The following is a 20324-nucleotide window of genomic DNA, read 5'->3' as shown; positions in this document are numbered from 1 at the left end:
GAAATCCCGAGTCTCGAACCCTTTGCACCCTCAGATGAACTCGGTCTCCACCGTTCTCCCCGTCGCCCCGCCCCGCAACCCCGCCCCCCTGAGTCCTGCAGCCCCGCCCGGCCTTTTCCTTCCGGATGGACTCCTCCCTGCTAGGTGGGGGACAGAGTCGGCCCTGGCCCCGCCCACGGTGCCCGCTCCCGCACCGCAGCGCGCAGCCTCGGCAGGATCGCTTTACGGCCGGAGGAGTGGGTGGGTCCTAAGCTCGAGGTAGGAGGCCGAGTTGAGGGGCGAGGAAAGAGGCCTTTTGCGGCAGGACGTAAGTGACGGCGTAGGCGGTGCGACAGCCGCTGGAGGGCAGCGGAGGCGGGTTCGTGTTTCCCGGGCCGAACCGGGCTCTGGGGGGCGCGGGTCCTGGCCCGGAAGGTAGCCGAAGGCCCGCGGTGAAAGCATGGGTGAAGGGGAGTGGGGCGGGGAGGCCTTGGGCTGCTTTGGGCGGTGGGTGGGTCTGCGGGGCTGGCGGGCTGGAGTCCTGGGTCCAGGCCGGATATCTGACCGTGGTTGGTGTCCCCCGAACCCGCAGCGCGGCCCGTCCTGTCTTCGCCATGAGGTCGCAGCAGGCGCCAGTGTCCGGGAAGGTTTTCATTCAGCGAGACTACAGCAGTGGCACCCGCTGCCAGTTCCAGACCAAGTTCCCCGCGGAGCTGGAGAACCGGGTATGCAGCCGGGCTCCCCGCACCTGCTCTGGGGCGAGCCCGGGAGCCTCCCCCGGGGCGGCAGGGAGTGCGGATCTGGGAGGAGCAGGCACAGAAGCGGCCTGGGCCGGGGATGTGCGAAGAGGACCGCTAAGCAAGACCTGGTGTTTAGAGGAGAAGGAATAAGGCCAAGCCCCCGGGTCTGACGACCTAGTGGAGCTCCATGGTGCCCAGGGCCCTGATGTGTGCACCGCCGTCTTCCCCTGCCGTCCCCACCCCACCCCGGGTCATTGACCACAGTGATGAGGAACTAATTCCTCGCGCTCCAGGCCACCTACCTCAGCGTGTTGTAAGCTGCATCCTCCAACCTCACCACGCAAGGGAAATAAATATCATCATTTTCGTGACTGGCGCTTGTGGCCACAGTGCTGGCCGCACTGCTCGGCAGGAAGGGTTTATTATTAAGGGCTGTGTTAGGCAGTGCAGACAGGCCTTGAACCTGGAAAACGCAGAGCATTGGATGGGCCTGGGCAGGGAGATACCTCAGAACGAGGCCCTCAACTTGTCCCTCGCAGTTCTGATAGCTGGGAGCCGCCTGTACTGTGTTGCCTTACAGGTCAGAATTGTCATCAGGATGTGGGTCCTTTGGGCAGCCTTGCATGCAAAAAGGGATGTGCTTCCTCTTTCTTCAGACTTAGGAAAAATAATGGTAATGATCATTGTATCTTACTTTGAAGGTACAGCGACGTGAGCATATGTGAGTATCTGTGTTTTCTTGTGCCCACACGTGTTCACACACCCAAAGACAGACTGTTTGGTCTTGAGCTTTGTAAGATAAAGCTGTGTGTTTCCTATTCAGAGGTCAGTTTCTGGTTAGATGGGAGCAGGTTTTGTGGCTCTTTCCTCTTTGACAGGGGGTGGGTGCGGGACTGAGAGGTCATTGGGCATGGGTGTGGAGCTAAGAAGTGCTGGCTTTGGAGTAAGTAGGTGTTGATGAGTACTGGAGCACTGTGTAGCAGTCATTTAAAATTGGCTTGTGAGGAGGTGGGTTGTCCTACCTGATTGCCAAGGTTGTAAAATCAACAGTGATCAATTACAGTGTCCTTTGGCTTGATCTATAACCTTCGGCAGGTTAGTGGCCCAAGTATGTTTCTTTAAATGCAAATTAAAGATCCAACACGCCTTATAAAAATGATTTGTAGACTAGTTTGTTTGTGAAATGCCCTATAAATGCTGCAGTTTGTTGTCACCACGTTATGAGGTAACCCCGCCTGACGCTAGCTGCACGTTTCCACAGTGCTTTGCGAAGATAGAAATTTGAGCGTGTTGCCTCTTGGTTAGAGCTACTGAATGTTGTTTTTTAAAAATAATTTGACATCACAATTAATATGGTTTACATTTTAGGACTTAGATGAAATGGATCAAATGTTTTACTTTTAAGCCTCTTACACGGAAACTCTGACTTAATACTATTTATGTACTTTCAAATCAGTGTAAACAACTCTTTTGCACCACACTTATTTGGATGTCACATGATGCCTTTGTTTAAAAGTTTTAAAAGTCAAACTTCCCACTCATAATTGAGCCAAATATATGTATGTAGAATCAGACATGAGCCTTCCACTCTGTGTGTGGTGGAGCCTTTATTTTATAGTCTGAGTACAGAAACAATGTAGTCACAGAACTTCACTGACTGTTACAGGAAATTGCTGTCTCTAAATTCTGGAGTCCTTTTACTTCTTTGACTTCATGTAGCCCAGAACTGCTTGTGATTCTGAGTACTATATGGAATGTTATTTGGTGCTGTTCAATTGTGCCCTTGAATTTTCTTTTTTTTTTTTAATGTTTGGGTTAAAACACTAGCTTATACTTTAAACTGCTTGGGAAAGCTTTGATTTTTTTTTTTTAAATGTGTCGAGATTAAATTTAAATTACAGGTTTAAATTTTCCTTGCTTTGTTTGATGGAAAATTGAAAGTTTCTTTCTTTGTTTTTTCACTACTTACCCTAAAAATTGTACTGATTGCTCTGCCTCTGGGGCTGATTTTCCCTTTGTGAGAACATTGCACTTGGCAACTTAATAGAGGAAGAAATAAACATGCAAATGTTTTGTATGACTTTAAAGCATTAAACACACACATTTGTACCCTTTAATTTGTGAGTGAGGACAAGTTCTGTCTGTTAGTAAGTTTACTTGCTCACTGCCTGTGAGAACTTAATACTTTGATGTGTAAGTGCTTTGTTGCCAGGACAGTTCTTTAAAGAAAGCTCGATTCTCACTTTAGCAAAAATACAGACATCTTAGGCACCCTTGGCCTGGGCAGCAGAGAAGTGAGTGAACTATAATTGAGGCATTTGTTCCCCTGCATCCCTTTAAAAATATGTCTCTATATCCGGTCAGTAGAAATTACCTTTGACTTGCAATTTCTTTAAGCTTCAGCCCCATTCTTTGACAGGTAGTTCAACAAGAAACAAAAATTCTGGGAAGACTAGCCTGATTTCCTATTTCTATTCTGGCTTCCGGTGTTTATTGGTCCAAATTTGCATTTAGCTCCAGCTTGACATATCTCCAAATGTCGATGTAGCTGCTATATTAGCGTGCAGGTACCGAGGTGTGAATATTGACAGCCATGTTTCATGGTGCCTGAAGGGCATGAGAACAAGGCCCACACCTGCTCTGTAGAGCCCTTCGTAGTAAGTGTATCCTTGCCCTTACTGCTGCCCATTATGCTTTTTCCCTTTTTATTCTTTTTTTTTTTTTTTTGGCCGAGGCGCAAGGCTTGCAGGATCTTCAGGGACTGAACCTGCGCCCTCGGCGGTGAAAGCGTGGAGTCCTAACCGCTGGACCTCCAGGGAATTCCCCCCACCCCCCGCCCCGCCTTTTTTTCAATTAAACTTTTTTAAAAAAAATTCTTCACCTTGGATATTTTTTTTTTTGTATGATCTATGATTTGCCTCCAACCTATAAAGCATTGCAATCTTGGAATAACTTTTAAGAATTAGTGTTTCTGGTAGGATCAGTAATTCTGATCTGAAAGAAATAAAATGTTTCTGGGTTGATTCCCTAGTTTTGAATCATCTGTCCAAAGAAACGTAAATAATTCAAAGAACTTTCTTTCTCAGATCATAACGTAGTAAATCAAACGCGAGTGTTTGAAATTATCTGGACCTTTGTGCTTTTACTGATGGACAAACTGAAGGCATTAACTTAGGCAAAACCAGGTGGAGATAACAATTTACCATTAATCCTTGTACACTGAGTTGTTCTCCTAAGTCTGTTTTCTGGGAATGGTGACAGGTTGCCTGGGTGACCGTTCGTAACACAGCACCTCTTCAAGTGGAGGCTCAGTGAAGGGACGCTGCCCTGGCTCTCAGCACCGTCTCCACCCACCCAGCCCCGGTCAGAAACACTCATGTTCTGGAAAGTTAAAAGTAGCTCCTTTTAAAAAAACAGGTCGAGCCACCACCACTTTAAAGTGTTCATGCCTTTGGCTCATTGAGTCCTCACAGTTTTCCACATGAAGGACAAAACAGCTGCCTCGCACCTAAAGGGTTTCAATAGCTTAAGGGTGATGGTCATAAATCATCAGATGTATTCTGTATGTTAACAGAGAATTATGTTCTTGGGAAAGTTTTGTCTCAAACTGTATACTGAAGTTCTTTGAGTTTCTTTCTGAGTCTATTTCTATGTAAAGTCTTCATAAAAGAGAGAATTCATATGTAAGTAGTTATTAGTTTTAGGAATAAGGGAGATATTGTGTGAGAGAAAGCGGAGAATAAAGACAGATAAGTTGTGCTTTGTTACCTACCAAGAATGCTACAATTGGGTGAAATACTCAACTAATGGGACTTGAAATTCCTAGGGCAAAGTATTGAGATTTGAAATCGATGAACTGTTAAAAGAAGAAAGTCATGTGCTATTGGAAGAAGAAAGTGAAAGCAGATGATGAGAGTGAAAAGGGGATACAGTAGTAGTATTAGTGTACATGGTGTCACTGACTAGAAAAGGGTAATAGGAACCCGTGGTGTGAAGAGTTGTCTAGTAGTTTGAGATTTTGCCTGGTTCGGTGTCAGCTTTTAGTAACCAAATAGTTACTTTAAAAGAAATGGGAAATGAGGAAATAATACAGTTTGCACCTTTTGATCTGCTGAAAATGTCCTTCCCTTTTTTGCCTAAGTAGATTCCAGCATTTAGGGACTTGATTTAAGATTACCTACTCTTTCCAGTTAAAGAGAATGCACCCCTCCGTTTGTTCCCCCACCATACTTTATACATGCCTCCATTACAGTATTACAGTATTCTGTTGACTTACTTTGTTTGTTTTTTTTTTTTAACATTTATTTATTTATTTATTTATTTATTTATTTATTTTTATTATTTTTATTATTTTTGTCTGTATTGGGTCTTCGGTTCGTGCGAGGGCTTTCTCCAGTTGCGGCAAGCGGGGGCCACTCTTCATCGCGGTGCGGGGACCGCTCTTCATCGCGGTGCGCGGGCCTTTCTCTATCGCGGCCCCTCCCGTTACGGGGCACAGGCTCCAGACGCGCAGGCTCAGCAATTGTGGCTCACGGGCCCAGCTGCTCCGTGGCATGTGGGATCTTCCCAGACCAGGGCTCGAACCCGTGTCCCCTGCATTAGCAGGCAGATTCTCAACCACTGCGCCACCAGGGAAGCCCGACTTACTTTGTTTTTATTGTTACATATCGGTTATGCTCGTGACTGTAAATGCCTTGAGGACTAGGAAGTGTCTTAGTCATCTTTCTCTAAGGCCTGTCATGATATCTGATGGTAGGTGCTCCATAAATGTGAATATGAGAGAATGGAAAGATGGAAAGATTGTATAATTTAATTAAGTTACCTGTGATTCAGTATAGAGGATAAAGAGACACCATTTTGAGCCTTGATGATATCCAGTGTCCATAAGAAGCATAAAATTAAACAAACACTAACCAGTTTCAGTAACTTACGTCCAGATTTAATCACCTAAAAATTTGTTTGCAGACAGTTAGATAAGAATGTTGACAAAACAGCAACCTAAATTAGTGATAGCAAGCAGGAGTGAGGTGCTCGTCTTTTTTTCCAAAACTTATTTTTAAATTCTATTTTCCGTACAGATTGATAGGCAACAATTTGAAGAAACAGTTCGAACTCTAAATAACCTTTATGCTGAAGCAGAGAAGCTCGGGGGCCAGTCCTATCTTGAAGGCTGCCTGGCTTGTCTAACAGCGTACACCATCTTCTTGTGCATGGAAACTCACTACGAGAAGGTAAGCCTACCTCTGTTTTCACACAATCTCTTAAAATCATAAAGAAGGTGGGTTTATTACAGGTTTATGTTTACAGGGTGACAATTGCAGTAAAACTTAAAGGGACATTCATAATAATAATAGTTCAGATTTTATTGTTGCTTCTATGACCAGACACATAGAAAAGAATCCTGAGTCTTTCAGAAACAGGTTGCCTTGTTAATATTCAAATCGGCTTACACTTAAGGAGAATGTAGAAAATCCACGTTCTCATTCTGCCTAGCCTTCTGAGAAGCCTTTTCTTTATTTCCCCAAATTTCTATCCTCCATCTTATCCTCCCCCCTGAGTTCTTGTCTTCTCTTTCAACTGTCTGCTGGGCCCAGTATTGCTGGCTTCTCAACTTATATGTCCAGAAGTCAAGCCTCACACCTCCCCATTTCGTTCAGTAGCATCCTGTCTTTTTCAGGACCATCTTTAGGTGGAGGGCTAGAGGGGGAAAATTTATCAGTTGTCAGACTGAAATAGCTTCCATTTTCCCATTCACTAACTTTATGACTTCTGCCACCACCCTGATTTGTGCCCTTATGACCTTTCTCCTAGACCAGTGCCACAGTCTCCGGAGCCTCTCTCCTTCCCTTGTTTTCCATTTCCAAACAGCTGCTGTGTCGTAAAACACAGCCGTGCCTCCCCTGCCACTCCTGCAAAGTGAGAGGCTTCCCGGGTTCCGTTTCAGGCGCTTCTCGAGCCCACCTCCAGCTCACCTTTCCAGCTCTGTCCCACGCCCCTTCCTCACTTTGTCTTTCAGCCAACCACGCAAAAACTCCGAGGTTTTCCTCCACCTGAAGTGCCGTTCTTCCCGTGTCCGAATCTCACCAGTCCCTCAGTCCCACTTTCAGCTAACTTTTTATCTACCCCTGTAATCGGAATTCGTTCTCTCCTCTGTATCCCCACAATGCTTTACTCGTATCTGTTTTCTGGCACTTAGCACTCTCTACTTAGGAACGTAGCCGTTTATATTCTTGTCTTATTTGCCCTTCAAGTATGTCTTTTTCTTGAGGTCAAGGACAGTGTATCCCTCTTCAGGCCTAGCACCATACTTTGGGTAGATGAGGCATTCATTTACTGTGTGTTAAGTGAATGAATTTACGTTAATCACAGTAAACCCCAAATAGATAATTAAATTCTGACCATGATTAGAAAACGAAAGGCTGTAAGGAGATCTATATTATACCCACCTGATAGAAGTTTCCCTGTGACTGTCTTGCACTCCATGTGTGGTGGAGAGCAGATACAGTTGCAGCTAAAATATTTTGAGCTATCGGCTGAAAATGATGCTGCATTCTTCCTTAGCATCCTGACACGAATTCCCCTGGTGTTACTAAAAGGAAACACTGAAGAAGAGTAGTTTATATCCTTCTCCATGTCACACACTCTCATTCCTGCTTAACATTCCACATCAGAAGTTGCAGAGGATCAGCATCAGCTTTCAGTCTGTTCTGTCTTACCAGCTTCTCTGTAATAATACATTTGGTGAGTGAAGGGACAGGGAATTCATTCATTCGATAAATATTTATTGAACACCTACCATGTGCTAAGTACTGTGCAGGGGATATTACTGAATAGGGCAGACACGGTTGCTGATGTCATGGAGTTTATAACTCAGTGGTAAAAACTGATAATAAGGAAACAAAACCCACAGAATTGTAAGTCGTGATAAATGCCTTGAAAAAAACCAACTTCCCTAGGATAGAAAATACAGGAAGGACCTAATTTAGATCATGTGGTCAGAAAGGGCCTCTGAGACGGTAACATTAAGCTGCCGCGTGAAGGATGGGAAGCCCAGGGCCCTTCAGGTGGAGGGATGAGTGTATGCAGAGCATTGGGCGTCCCCCGTGCGGAGCGGGGCGTGGGGAGAGGAGGGCGGAGGCGACTCGAGAGGTGAGGGGACCTGCATCCTCCGGGAGTGTGTGCTCCGTGGAAAGAGGCTTAGATTTTATTTCCCTGCAGGGAGGAACCACTCAGAGGTTTTAAGCAGGAGTAATAATAGGACTAGATTTTCATTTTAAAGAGATTCCTTGGCTCTCGGTGGGGGGAAAGGTATAAAAGTGGAAGTAAGACGCTCCCTAGAAGTCCAGGCAAGAGAGGGAGGATGGTAGCTTGGACGGGGAGCAGAGCAGCAGGGATGGAAGGAGGTGAACAAATTCAGGGGACGCACTGGTGGTGGAGCCTGGACACCCTGAGGAGCCACTGACCGCGGTGGGTAAAAGCAGTCATCCCGGGTGGCCATTAAAGACGTGTGTAATATTGTCAATTTAAGGTAGAAATACATCCTCCAGATTATTTTATTCATGCTTAGTGGAGTATTAGATGCTTGAATTCTCATTTCACTATAGCTTTTAAATTTGTTGATGAGATTTTAATTAACTGTTATTTATTTGTGTGCAGTTGCTACAATAGATACAGATACCTGCTTCTGACCTCAGTTGTAAAAAGAAATTGGTAATTGGGTGCCAGCCAAGTCATTTACTAATGATGAGATCATAGACAAGTTAATCTCTCCAAGTCTGAGTTCTCTCAACCATAAAATGGGTCTTAGACTGGTGTTTGCCAAGGGGGACGGGGCTGGGGGAGGGATGGAGTGGGAGGTTGGGGTGAGCAGATGTAAGCTATTATGTAGAGAATGGATAAACAACAAGATCCTACTGTACAGCACAGGGAACTATATTCAGTATCCTGTGATAAACCATAGTGGAAAAGAATATGAAAAAGAATGTATATACATGTATAACTGAATCAATTTGCTGTACAGCAGTAATTAACACAACATTGTAAATCAGCTATACTTCAATTTTTAAAAAAGGTAAATCTAAAAAAATAAATAAATGGGTCTTAGAATTAGTAAATTGCCTTATATGTGATAGATGCTTAATAAAGTTTTCTTTAGATTTAAAAATAAAGTTAGTATATATATATGTTTTAATCAGATATTTGTGAACTTACATGTTCAGTTTTTTTATTTCAAGTGTATAAGTAATCTTTTTTCGCAGCTGCTAGTTTACTTATCTACTAAAACATTTAGCAACCCTTAGTTAAAATCTTTTTGATTATTAATCTTGGAAGGAAGTTCTCAGTGTCAGAAATATAATGGACTTGAGTTCATAGGTAACATATAAGGTACTACTTTATAAGTCTAGTTAAGGTCTCTTTCTTTTTACAGAGTAAGTATTAATAACACAAGTAAAAACCAAGTAAAATTAGTCAAGAAACCAAAATTAAAGGCATGGTCACTTTTTATAAATACATGATTTTATTTTAGAAACGACATGGATAACTAGATCATGCAAAGTAAATAACTGGAATGGTCATAATTAAGATACAATGTACCTGTACTTTTAAAAGAAAACATTTTAAACATGTATCTGTATTTTTGATACCCAGCCACTCCCTCTCTCCAGTTTGTCCCTTAGGAATTTCTGTGCTGTTATTTTCTACTTTATGAAAGGACAGGATTGAGTCATTTAGTAGCCTTTATTGTTTTAAACACTAAAACTTCTAGTCTACAAACAGTAAGCCAAATATAATTGTGCTTACACTAGTCACGTGGGTTAAACTTTCGAAAATTGTAAATAGGCCTTTTAAAACCCACTAGAACAATCATGCATTTTTTTTCCTATAATGTGCTATTCATTGATTTAAAATGAAGATAAAGGCTTCAGTGTTATTCCTCTCTGTTGCTGCCCATTATGATCAGGGAACAAATGGGCTTGTGGAAGGTTCTCCTCTCAGGAGCCGTCTGCTGTGTTCATCATCCAGAAGACATCCCTCCTGCCCGTGGGCTGTGATCTGAAAGGAGCACAGTCAAAGGAGCTTAGATCTTTCTGAAAATACTGAAATCCTGGTGCTCTCACTCAGCCTCACGTAGGATATCTTTCCTTGAGGGTCTGGTAGGCTTTCTCCGGTTTAGGATTCTCAGGGAGGATAATAGTCTTTCCTGAGGTTTGAGTGTTTAGCTTTGTAAATATTATATAAATTGAGGTTTTATTGAGTGTTTGAAGATAACAGAGATAATTTTGTTCAGTATTATAGTTTGTTTTAACATTGATTTACCAAAAATAATAAAGTATGAGTAATACGTCAACATAAGGTTTCTTGGGGGTGAGAATGCTGCTTTGTCCTGTCTGGGATGAGGTATGAGTTGACTCATATTAATGCTTTCCTATCGCTAATGACAAGTGCCCATGAATGTTATTAAAGTTTAAATAAAAACCTTGCATGACACAGTTCTGCTTGAATCGCGTAAAGGAATGCTGTTTCTTTGCTAGTAACCTGTACCAAGGAGACAGGGAGGAAAGCTGTTCTGAAGGAATTCTTTCTTTGAAACCAGCCGTGCAGGCATTTTTCTGCGTGTCCACCCGAGTATAAATGGACTGGGGTGAGGGGAGACTGGCTGTCCAGTTTCCACCTCTGGCAGGTGAGCTGAGAAGGAAATTGGAGAGAAGACGGAGGGTCCTGAGTTGGGCATCTTCATGGGCTACTTCCTTCCCCATGACATTTTAGCATGATTGACAAACGCTGATAGAAAGATAGCGCCCATAAAGACCGAGCACCGCTCACATTCTTTGAGAGTTGAAAATAGGAGAATGACATATGTACTTCAGATAATTAGGTGAAAAGCTCTTTTCTTTAGAAATAGTATTCTTAAATTACTTCATAACCCTGCAGATTGCTCTTTTAATAATATCACGCTCTTTTTAAAAAAGTGTAAAACGTTAGATTGTATTATTCCCCGAAGATGTAACCTGAATAAACTATCTTCCTTCAATGAGAAAATTCATTATACAGACCACACAGAGTTTTAAATTCTAAATCAACTTATACCAAAGCACCTAAATTTTAACATCCTAATTTGTTAGTTTGGCCTGGTACATTATAGACCCACACATAAATCATTTCTTAATTTCCAACTTCATTTTCATACAGTTATTTTTTCCCTTTATGTTGTGATCACATTTATCTGTGACTTTATCATATTCTGGTAGTGTGAATTTAAGAAAACATATAGTAATTAAAGAATTGGATCAAAGCCTCTTTGAAGATTAGAGCCAGAAAAGGATTATTATGACTTTGAATCTGAAATAAAACATGTAACTCTTTGATTTTGTATATAGCTATTAAAATTTATTTTCTTCTAGGTTATCTGTTTCAGAATTGCCCTTATTAAAGCTGGAGATTTGGCAATTTCCAGAAGTTCCTTTGTATCCTATCTGGTTTTTGTCTACATTTGCTTTGACTTTTACAACCTTAATACTAAACTTACAAGGTTTAGTGAGGTTGAGGTTCCCGTCTAGGGCACAAGAGCAAACTACAGAGCAGCGCTCCACGCAGGCCTGGAGATGATATAAGACACTTGTCATCAGAACCTCCATGGCAGCCAGCACGCGCATGCTTGATAAAGGGAATAAACTTTTCAGTTTTAAACTCACTGGGCTCCCTTTGTTGTAGGCCTACCTTGTATCATTAGTTAAAATTGATGAAAATGGGGGCTTCCCTGATGGCGCAGTGGTTGAGAATCTGCCGGCCAATGCAGGGGACACGGGTTCGAGCCCTGGTCTGGGAAGATCCCACAGGCCGCGGAGCAACTAGGCCCGTGAGCCACAACTACTGAGCCTGCGTGCCTGGAGCCTGTGCTCCGCAATGAGAGGCCGCGATAGTGAGAGGCCCGTGCACTGCGATGAAGAGTGGCCCCTGCTTGCCACAACTAGAGAAAGCCCTCGCACAGAAACGAAGACCCAACACAGCCATAAATAAATAAATAATAAAAAAGTCTTTCTTAAAAAAAAAAAAATTTGATGAAAATGTACAAAGAAGAGAAGAAGTTCTTTTTTTTTTTCCTTTTTTCTCTCTCTTTTTGTTTTTTGGTTGCGCCACGCAGCTTGTGGGATCTTAGCTCCCCAACCAGGCATTGAACCTGGGCCCTCAGCGGTGAAAGCGCCGAGTCCTAACCACTGGACCGCTAGGGAAGTCCCGAGAAGCAGTTCTTAAGTATTAAGGAGAAGGCCAAGAGCTGTCCTTGATATCAGAAGAGGTCACATGATGCACACTTCACGAGTAGGGGAGGGGAAAGCATACTAACCCTCGTGTGCATAGTCACCCTGTATATCTCCGCAACCAGGATGAAGGTGACCGGGAGGGGAGGGGAAGGGTGTGGCTCTCGTGCCACCGTGAGGCCGCATCTGCGGTGGCACTTGCACCGCGTGGACGGTGCTCGGGACTGGGGGGCGGCGGTGTCGGGAGCCCCGTGGCCTTAGCCACGTAGTCAGAGCCATCCCTCCACGTGAACACCCATTCTTGCTTTGAAAACTAATTCCACTGCCTGAATATTTTGAGGTCCGGCTGATGCTTCACAGGGAAATCTGATGAAGTTTATAAAAAGCTGTGGTGTTTCTTTTTGTCAGGTTCTGAAGAAAGTCTCCAAATACATTCAAGAGCAGAATGAGAAGATCTATGCTCCCCAAGGCCTCCTCCTGACAGATCCCATCGAGAGAGGACTTCGAGTTGTATCTTTTCAGCCTAGATCACGAGGTCTCAATATCTGTAAACAGAACCTTTTGATTGGTCCTGTGAAGCAGCGGCCGGAGAGAATTTAACTCCCTTCTGCCGTACTTGCCCTAGGACTCTTCTGTGAGAAGGCACACCCGCCATGAGCCCCCCAGCTCCAGCCCTTGACGCACGCCTCTCCTTCCTCTGTATCACGCTGGTCTCTGTGCATGGTGTAGTGCTTGGGTTGCCGTCATCTTGGTGGCTCTGTGGCATCTTGTAGTAATAATGGGAGTGGTGTGAGTCATGCATTTCAGCTGCAGAGGCTGGACCCAAAGCCCCCTTTGAAATGCATGAACTCCTAACGTGCAGCAAGGTTGTCCAGATGAATCACAGATCCGTGGGTTCATCTGGCTCATTGAAATCAGCCACAGCTGCCAGATGTATCATTTCATTACCTTTGACATACTGCGCCTATTTTTAGAGGCAGCAAGCTTTGAAAATCACGAAGTGAATTTCATAAATAAAATTGCAAAAAAACTAATTTAGCTTGATAATGGGAGTAAAATAAATAACTGGGTAAAATAAATTTTTTTTAAAACCTAGGTCAGATAACCCCAGGCCTTCCGGCTGATAATAATTTCAACAGTTTTATTATACTCAGCAGCAATGGTTCTTAAACTTATAGACGTTGTGAGCCCTCTCCCAAGAAAAAGTTTGCATATAATTTCAGGGCATTTTGAACCCCTGACTTCATTACCTCCATGGATGCTCAGTTAAGAGCCCCCCCTTAGTTCTACAATAAAGCATCCTTTTTCAGATTTTTTTTTTTTAATGAATAATCAGTGTTTGGGGAGGAGCTACATGTGGTATACTACAAGCAATTACAGTTCATAAATTTTTAGCAGAGTGTAGAAAACATCGTGTTTAACTCAAGCAGGAGAAAATTTTAATAATTCAAAATAAAGCAAATAATAATTTAATTTTTAATTATTTAAATAATTTAATTATTTTTAATTATTTAAGTAAGAATTTTAAATTAAGTAATAATTTAAAATAAATAAAGACAAGTCTGCACAGATCGTACCTATCATCTCGCCGTGGTCCCTTTTTCTGTGTTCTGTTCTCTAGTGTGTTTTCTTAACAGCCATGCTGCTTAGATTGAAATTACTATTTATGAAGACAGAGGCATGAGCAGTGGAAGATAAACCATAGGATTAAAGGTAAAAATGAAATTATATGATTTATGTGCAATTTTTGTAATTTTGTAGGATGCATGTATTTTCTTCCCTGCACCATAAGTAGTGGCTTATTCTCTGTACTGGCTTGATATTTAAAATGTGTATTTAACCCAAATTCTATAACCCAAGTGATAGAGAATTTAATCCTGATTTTTTTTCTTCCCCCTGTATTGTTTTCAGACTGGTTTTGTTGTTACTTTGTTTTGGGGGTTTTGAGAGGTTTTTTTGGTGGGGGAGGCATCTTATTTTATTTTAATATTTCAAAACTATCCTAGACATTTTAATAGATGGGTCTTGCATATAAGAATCAGTTCAGAGATTTCCCTGCCTAAGTGACAAATGGCTTTAATAACCAAAGAAACATTTCAGAGTGGGGTAGGGAGATTCTGACTATTTCATTTATTTAAGTGGCTTCATAGCCCTTTAGAAGAACACTTACCTCTAGTGGGTAGAACCATAAATTTTCATTCTTTTTAGAATGTTTATGTTCTTATATATCCATATAATGACCTTGAACAAGTGAGAAACAAATTGGTGAATACTGATGGGAATCTATAGGAAGTATCACGTGGAAGCCACAGTACCTTAGCCCAGCCTTCTAAGTGACAAAAACATTGTACTTCACTGTTTCTGCCAAGTTCAGTCATGTGCTCTGCCTCCCAATAGTGTTCTGCTGCTGTGCTTGCCTGATTGACTTTGTCTGCAGGCATCCATCACTAATTCATAGGCCGAGCAGAAACAGATTCTACCAAAGCAGACCAGTTCCTTCGCAGGGCAACAGTCATAATAGTAGCTACCGTTTTGAGGGTACCTGCTATGTGCCCGCTATTATACAAACGGTGTTTTCCAATTCTCACAAGATTCTGCAGAGGATGTCCCCCACTTTACAGATAAGCAAACCAAGGTACAAATATATTAAACGATGTTCTCCAAGTCACACAGCTAATGGGTATTGAGACATGAACCCAAATCTGATGGACCATAAAACCCCTATTTTTCACACCGTACTTCCTGTAAGTACGTGCAGCAGCAGAGACGTGGAGAAAGGAAAGAGTTGATCAGATTATTCTAAGTATTTATCCCCTTCTTTTCTTTTTCACTACCTTTTAAAAGTACGTTTTGTCTGCTCCTGTGCCATTTGTTGAATCGTACAAAGCTGCCTTCTTTTAGCTCTAGGGAATGTGTCACACAGATTCTTACAAGGCACAAACCTAAATAATGACGCCCTCTGCTCAGTGTTTTATTCTTTACTGAGGCTTTGTTTTGGAACGCTTAGTGTTACCTATTCATGCACTTTCTCACGTGCAGTTTCCAAACTGGTAATTCTCAAACGAGCAACCAGGAGCCCTACATGTGGTATTTGTGACATGCCGTTGGGATGAGTTTGTTTGATCGGTTGTAGCTGCACTGACTCGGCCCGATCCATTTGTCATCATGGCTCACTTTGCAGCGATTATTGCTCAATACACTGGTTTTCTGAGGTGGTGCGGGGTTTGGAGCAATTACACACCAGAGACCAATCTATCAACATTCTACAACAGTGAAATTTTCAAATGAGATTTACAGTAGGAACTTGTGGTAATTTTGTGAATGCAGATATTTTTGTTCAGTGCAGTTTAGCTTTCCGAGCTATATGTCCCTCAGACCCAGGATCTTGTGTGGGTTGAGGTCTTGGAGGAGGGGGAAAACTATAAGAATAAGGAATTCAGTTCTATAATTTTTCTTAAGTCTACATGGTGTCTGCAGGTTGAAGCATTATATGGGAATTAAATTGATGATTTAACAGAAGAGTACACAAATCATGGAGGTGGCCTTTATTTTAAAAAAGAGCTTTGAACAAAATATTTTGCTCCTTTTAAAAGATTTAAATTTTTTCAATACCTTTATTATTAAGTAGACTGATGGTGTTTTCTCTCTTTGGATTAAGATTGTCTTCTTTACTCAAAAAACAGAATATGTCATTATTCTGTCACAATAAATAAGTGATGATAAAAATAACCAACGTTTGTTGGCACTTCCATGTGCCTGTACTTTTCTAAATGCTTCATTTTAATGATCACGACACCCCTGTGAGGTAGATAATGTTACCCCTTTTTTCAGATGAGGAAGCTCAGGCACAGAGAACCTGAGTTACTTGTGCCAGGCCCCAAACGGGCCGGCAGTCACGGAGGCGGGCAGGCCCCGGATTGGCCGCCTGCTCCGTGCTGTGCTGCCTCTCCTGACAGGATTGGTCAGAGATGGAAACGCACAGCCTTAGCTCTCTAGACCGTCGAGCTGTGTGCTCACTCCGGCAGGTAGTACAGATCCAGGGATTTTATCAGCTAGCGCCTGGCTTCATGGAGTGTAGCCCACGTACGAGGAGCTCCCGTCAGTCGGTGTTGGGAGGTTAGTTAGCACCCCTTTCTAAAACCTTTTCTTCTCGCCTCTAACTCTAGGCCCACCTCCAGCTGGGACCCTCGTCTGTCCACCGGCCGACCGCAGAGTGTCCCCCACCTCCTCTCCAGAGCATCATTCCTTCGTATCTGCTGCCAGAGCCACGGTGCCATTCACTCCAAGGACTGACTTTGTAAAATTCCACACCTGGAGTGACCTCTAGTCGCTCAGCATCCACTTTGTGTCTCCAAATTGTGTAGGACTCTGCAATCTTTTGATTAGGTTTTGAGAAAACGCAATGAAGCATTTCACTTTTTTTATTCAAAGCCATTAATAAAATATGCAGTTGGTGAGCCCAACGCAGGTTATTTCTCACCTGCCACCAGGGCCGGTGGTTCTCGTCATTCCTTGGGCTTCAGCAAGTCGTAAACTAGCCAGTGCTCAGTCGTACTCCCCCAAATTCATAAAATGCTTTTCTCCAGGACTTCGGTGAAGGGTGGGCTGTGTCTGGTTTTGCTAATGCATCTCCCAGATTTCAGAGAATTACCAGTTTTGCCATGACTCAGAGCTTAAAGATCAAGTTCTGCTGTTCAGTTTCTCAAACTGAAGCTCATTGGAAAAATAATGTATAATGTTACTTGTTTTATTGTAGCAATTCCTGATTAAAGCAGTATTTAATGCAATTTCCAGGTTTTTGTTTTTTGGGTTTTTTTTTTTTTTGAGAATTCTGTTAATACTGCATTACCTTGAACATTGGGAAGATGTGGTATGTGTTGCTTGTTCCTTATAAACGTAAGTAAGCACAATAAAGTGGATGCTAAACCATCAAACACAAATGTCCCTGCTGTGTCCCTGAATGAGCAAGTGTTAATAAATATTTTAATTATAGTTTTGTTATAACTTAAGAGAAAAACATTTGATAGGAATAATACTATATATTGCTAATTTTTAACTATCCCTACTGGCAAACCTTATGATTCCTAGACTCTCCTCATATACAGTATTCAGTGCACAGAAATACTATGATTGGTTCAAGTTTAGTAAGTTAAGTGATTTCTAACTAAAACTCTCAAGTCTGGGTCACTGTTTCTAGTTCTTCTTTTTGGCTGTGTGTTCTTAGTATTGGGACTTCCTGTGCCCTTCATCTTTGGGGTTTGAGAGCACTGTATTTGGGAGAAAGGACATATACTAGGAGAGAATGAAACGGTTAAAAGTTTTACTTTCAGAGAGATTGTAGGTGCTAATACTGGATTTAACCTTTCAGATTTAATTTCTTTTATGGGTCTGTTAGTTATTCAGTAAATCCCATAGGTCTATGTAATATTTTAATTGTATGAAACTTGTTACTTTATAGCCTATAATAGTGTGTCTGTCTGCCTTTTAAACCCGTTGCAATAACTTTGCTGAAATATTAACACATTAGTAAAACTTTTCTTAAACAAATTGTCTCTGTGTCATATTTGGTGTGACTTGGTAAAGTGATAAGTGATATGGTATTAAATTTGGCAGATAGACAGTACTATAAGAATCCCTGGTTCAGTGTAGCTTAGTATTTTTAAACAAACGTCTGACATTTATACAGTTTGTCACACTTTGCAGTTTTTTACATGCTTTATCTCAAGTGCAGACATGTTAGCTAAATAGGTAAAAACCAAGAAATAGCCCCTAATAGTCAAAATGTATTCAGTTACAGAAATAAGAGATTGGAATGTCTCATTAGGAAAAACGTATCCCAGTGCTGTGACAATCTTGGATCATCTGATGACTCCAGTTTTTTTAAATGAAATGCCTTTGCAGAGAGTAACTGCTTATAAAGTAGAGACTATATTCCGACAAATTCCTTCCATATTCCACTTGGCCCTAGTTCCTGGGTCCGCGTCGTTGCTTCTCAAGAGTGACAGGCTTTGTTCCTTGTTTTGTTTGTCTCAGTCTCGTATAAAGGAAGTCAGTATTCATGCCGCCTTTGATTTCAAAACTTCCCTCCCCTCCCCCTTGCCGCCCCACCTAGCCCCTCGAATGCCCTGAGAGCAGGGGTGATTACTCCTTCTCCCTGCATCCATCCCTAACTCCCAGCATCCCGCACAGTGCTACATACACTTGGCACTCAGCTATTTGTAAAGTGTGTAAATGCATGAGATACAAGTTGACAGGTCATTAACAGAGTTACTTTACTACATCTTCATTAGTAAGGTGTTTGTCTGGCTTGATAAGATAGTGGCTGGTAAACTCCCCTTATAAAGTCTTGTTCTAAGAGGCAGTATCTGTGGCTTAAACTCCATTAGAGTGGACTTGCCTAGAGGTAACTATTCTTGAGGATTTCAGTGACCTTTTTCCTCTGGATCAGGAATTCCCAGGGAAAGGAAAGGAATTGCATTCAAAACTTCTGAAGTAGATAGGTAATGAAAAAAACGAATAAGCCTCCTACGTATACTTTGTCCTTTTGTTATTCTGTATGTCATTGGCCTTGCCAGTGTGTTATGTTAAATCTAGCTGTGGTTAAAACCAGAAAACATTTTAAAGTATTTTTCTCCTGAATTCTTTAAACTTCTTGAACCTTCTGATAAACATTCACTTTGAGAAAGTTTCCACTTTTCAAAGTTTTCTAGGACCTCATAAAGCGTGAATGACACTTTGTATTCATTTAAGTCCTTACTAACTAGACTTCTCTGTACAAAGTTACAAGAGACTGTGTGAAGGATGTGCTTGTCGCTCATCTAGCAGCTAGAATGAATCAAACAGGCTTGCAAACATCGCTACTCGATGGTATAAATACTAATTGAAATAGGTCAAAGTGCTCCTCATCGTTTGTGCCTGGCTGGAGGATAAACATCAATAAACAGAACCATTACACAATGACCAACTTTAATCTGCAGATGTGTAAAATGTGAAGGATTTTATTCCTCCCACAAGAGCTGAAGTAAATGGTTTTATAGTAGTACTCTGCAGTACTGGAAACGTGGAAATGTGTAGAGGATAGCAAATGTCTGATTAACATCTTATTTGCCATGAATGGTGAATGCCAAAACGTAGGTTCTAGACCACCCAAGTTCTAGGATAGGACAGTGGTACATGTATTTTGCTGCAAAATGAGTAAACAGAATTATGTGATCAAATAAAGGTTATGGCCCTTCTGTATTGTATCCTAAGTTCTTCCCATAAACCTTAAATGGTGCAGATGTGAAGTTCTGAGAAATTCTGCCTATAACTAGGAAACTAGGAAACTAATGCCTACTTTAAAATTTTTTAAGCCTCCAACTTGCAAAAAGAAATAATTTTATAAATCGGACAAAACCAAAGATCTTCAGTTAAGTATCATTGTCAAGTTAAAACAAATTTATGCCAGCAGAATTTTCAGATTTTTTAAACAGTATCTGAGTAATAAGTATTTATGGACCTTGTTAAGAATTTATTTAACTTTGTGCTATCACTTTTTACCTTGGTAGTGAAATCTTTAATCTTCAGATTAATAAATCACTTTGAAGAATTTCTTTTTGTTTCTCATACAAAGAGTTTTTTTTTTTTTAAAGGCAGTTGGGGTGGGAGGTGGCAGCTAAAAGTCAGTCCATTGGCTGCTAGATCTGTTGTTCTGTTTTTTTTCAATTTATTTTTATTTAATTTTTTTTTTTTTTTTTTTGGCTGCGTTGGGTCTTCATTGCTGTGCGCTGGCTTTCTCTAGTTGTGGCGAGTGGGGGCTACTCTTTGTTGCGGTGCGTGGGCTTCTCATTGCGGTGGCCTCTCCTGTTGTGGAGCATGGGCTCTAGGCGCGTGGGCTCTAGAGCACAGGCTCAGTAGTTGTGGCGCACGGGCTTAGTGGCTCCGCGGCATGTGGGATCTTCCCGGACCAGGGCTCGAACCCGTGTCCCCTGCGTTGGCAGGCGGATTCTTAACCACTGCGCCACCAGGGAAGTCCAGATCTGTTGTTCTTAATCTTAATGTTTCTGTTTATGTGTATATTCTGTTACTTCATATTTTCACAGACCAGTTTATTGCCAGGAAATGAACATCATAACTTGTATTCACAATGTTTTAGCAATTAGTCTTCTTTGAACAACCAAATAAATGCCAAACAGCATAACTGTAGGAGTTCAGATTCTGTGATATGCAAGGACTCAGAAACCTAGATGTATTGTGACCTTTTCTTTCCAATTAAAGGATTGGTGTACACAACTCTTGCACATCTTTGTGCATCTCGTACAATTTACAAATGTTTTATTTAGTCCAATTCCTAGTTTCTTAGATATTT

At 41.8% G+C, this 20324-nt stretch overlaps 1 protein-coding gene across 3 annotated transcripts; it reads left to right on the top strand.

Annotated features, from left to right (window-relative positions):
* The first annotated feature begins 238 nt into the window (after nt 1–238).
* On the top strand, nt 239–16764 carry GOLGA7 (golgin A7). Of its 3 annotated transcripts, none has more exons than XM_057537431.1 (6): nt 239–307; nt 572–704; nt 5798–5950; nt 12386–12487; nt 13628–13690; nt 16144–16764. In XM_057537431.1, exons 2-5 carry the CDS (start codon nt 594–596, stop codon nt 13673–13675), a joined length of 414 nt encoding a protein of 137 aa, XP_057393414.1. In that variant the 5' UTR covers nt 239–307; nt 572–593; the 3' UTR covers nt 13676–13690; nt 16144–16764. The 3 variants fall into 3 exon arrangements, with proteins under 3 accessions (XP_057393414.1, XP_007182154.2, XP_007182153.2); XM_007182092.2 differs by lacking the exon at nt 239–307 and adding an exon at nt 308–414; XM_007182091.2 differs by lacking the exon at nt 239–307 and adding an exon at nt 308–414 and having other exon boundaries at nt 13623–13690.
* Nucleotides 16765–20324: the final 3560 nt, after the last annotated feature.

The sequence above is a fragment of the Balaenoptera acutorostrata genome, chromosome 21 (genome assembly GCF_949987535.1).
Source record: "Balaenoptera acutorostrata chromosome 21, mBalAcu1.1, whole genome shotgun sequence".
Classification (NCBI taxonomy): Eukaryota; Metazoa; Chordata; class Mammalia; order Artiodactyla; family Balaenopteridae; genus Balaenoptera; species Balaenoptera acutorostrata.
Note: the sequence above shows the minus strand (reverse complement) of the source record. Positions and strands in the feature narration are given on the sequence as shown.

What these genes read in the sequence shown, in the direction of transcription:
- GOLGA7 (XM_057537431.1), top strand. Translation starts at nt 594, where the DNA reads ATGAGGTCGCAGCAGGCGCCAGTGTCCGGGAAGGTTTTCATTCAGCGA. An exon ending in CCGCGGAGCTGGAGAACCGG is followed by an intron (nt 705 to 5,797) that starts GTATGCAGCCGG and finishes TTTTCCGTACAG; the next exon opens with ATTGATAGGCAACAATTTGA. An exon ending in TCGAGAGAGGACTTCGAGTT is followed by an intron (nt 12,488 to 13,627) that starts GTATCTTTTCAG and finishes CATGCTGCTTAG; the next exon opens with ATTGAAATTACTATTTATGA.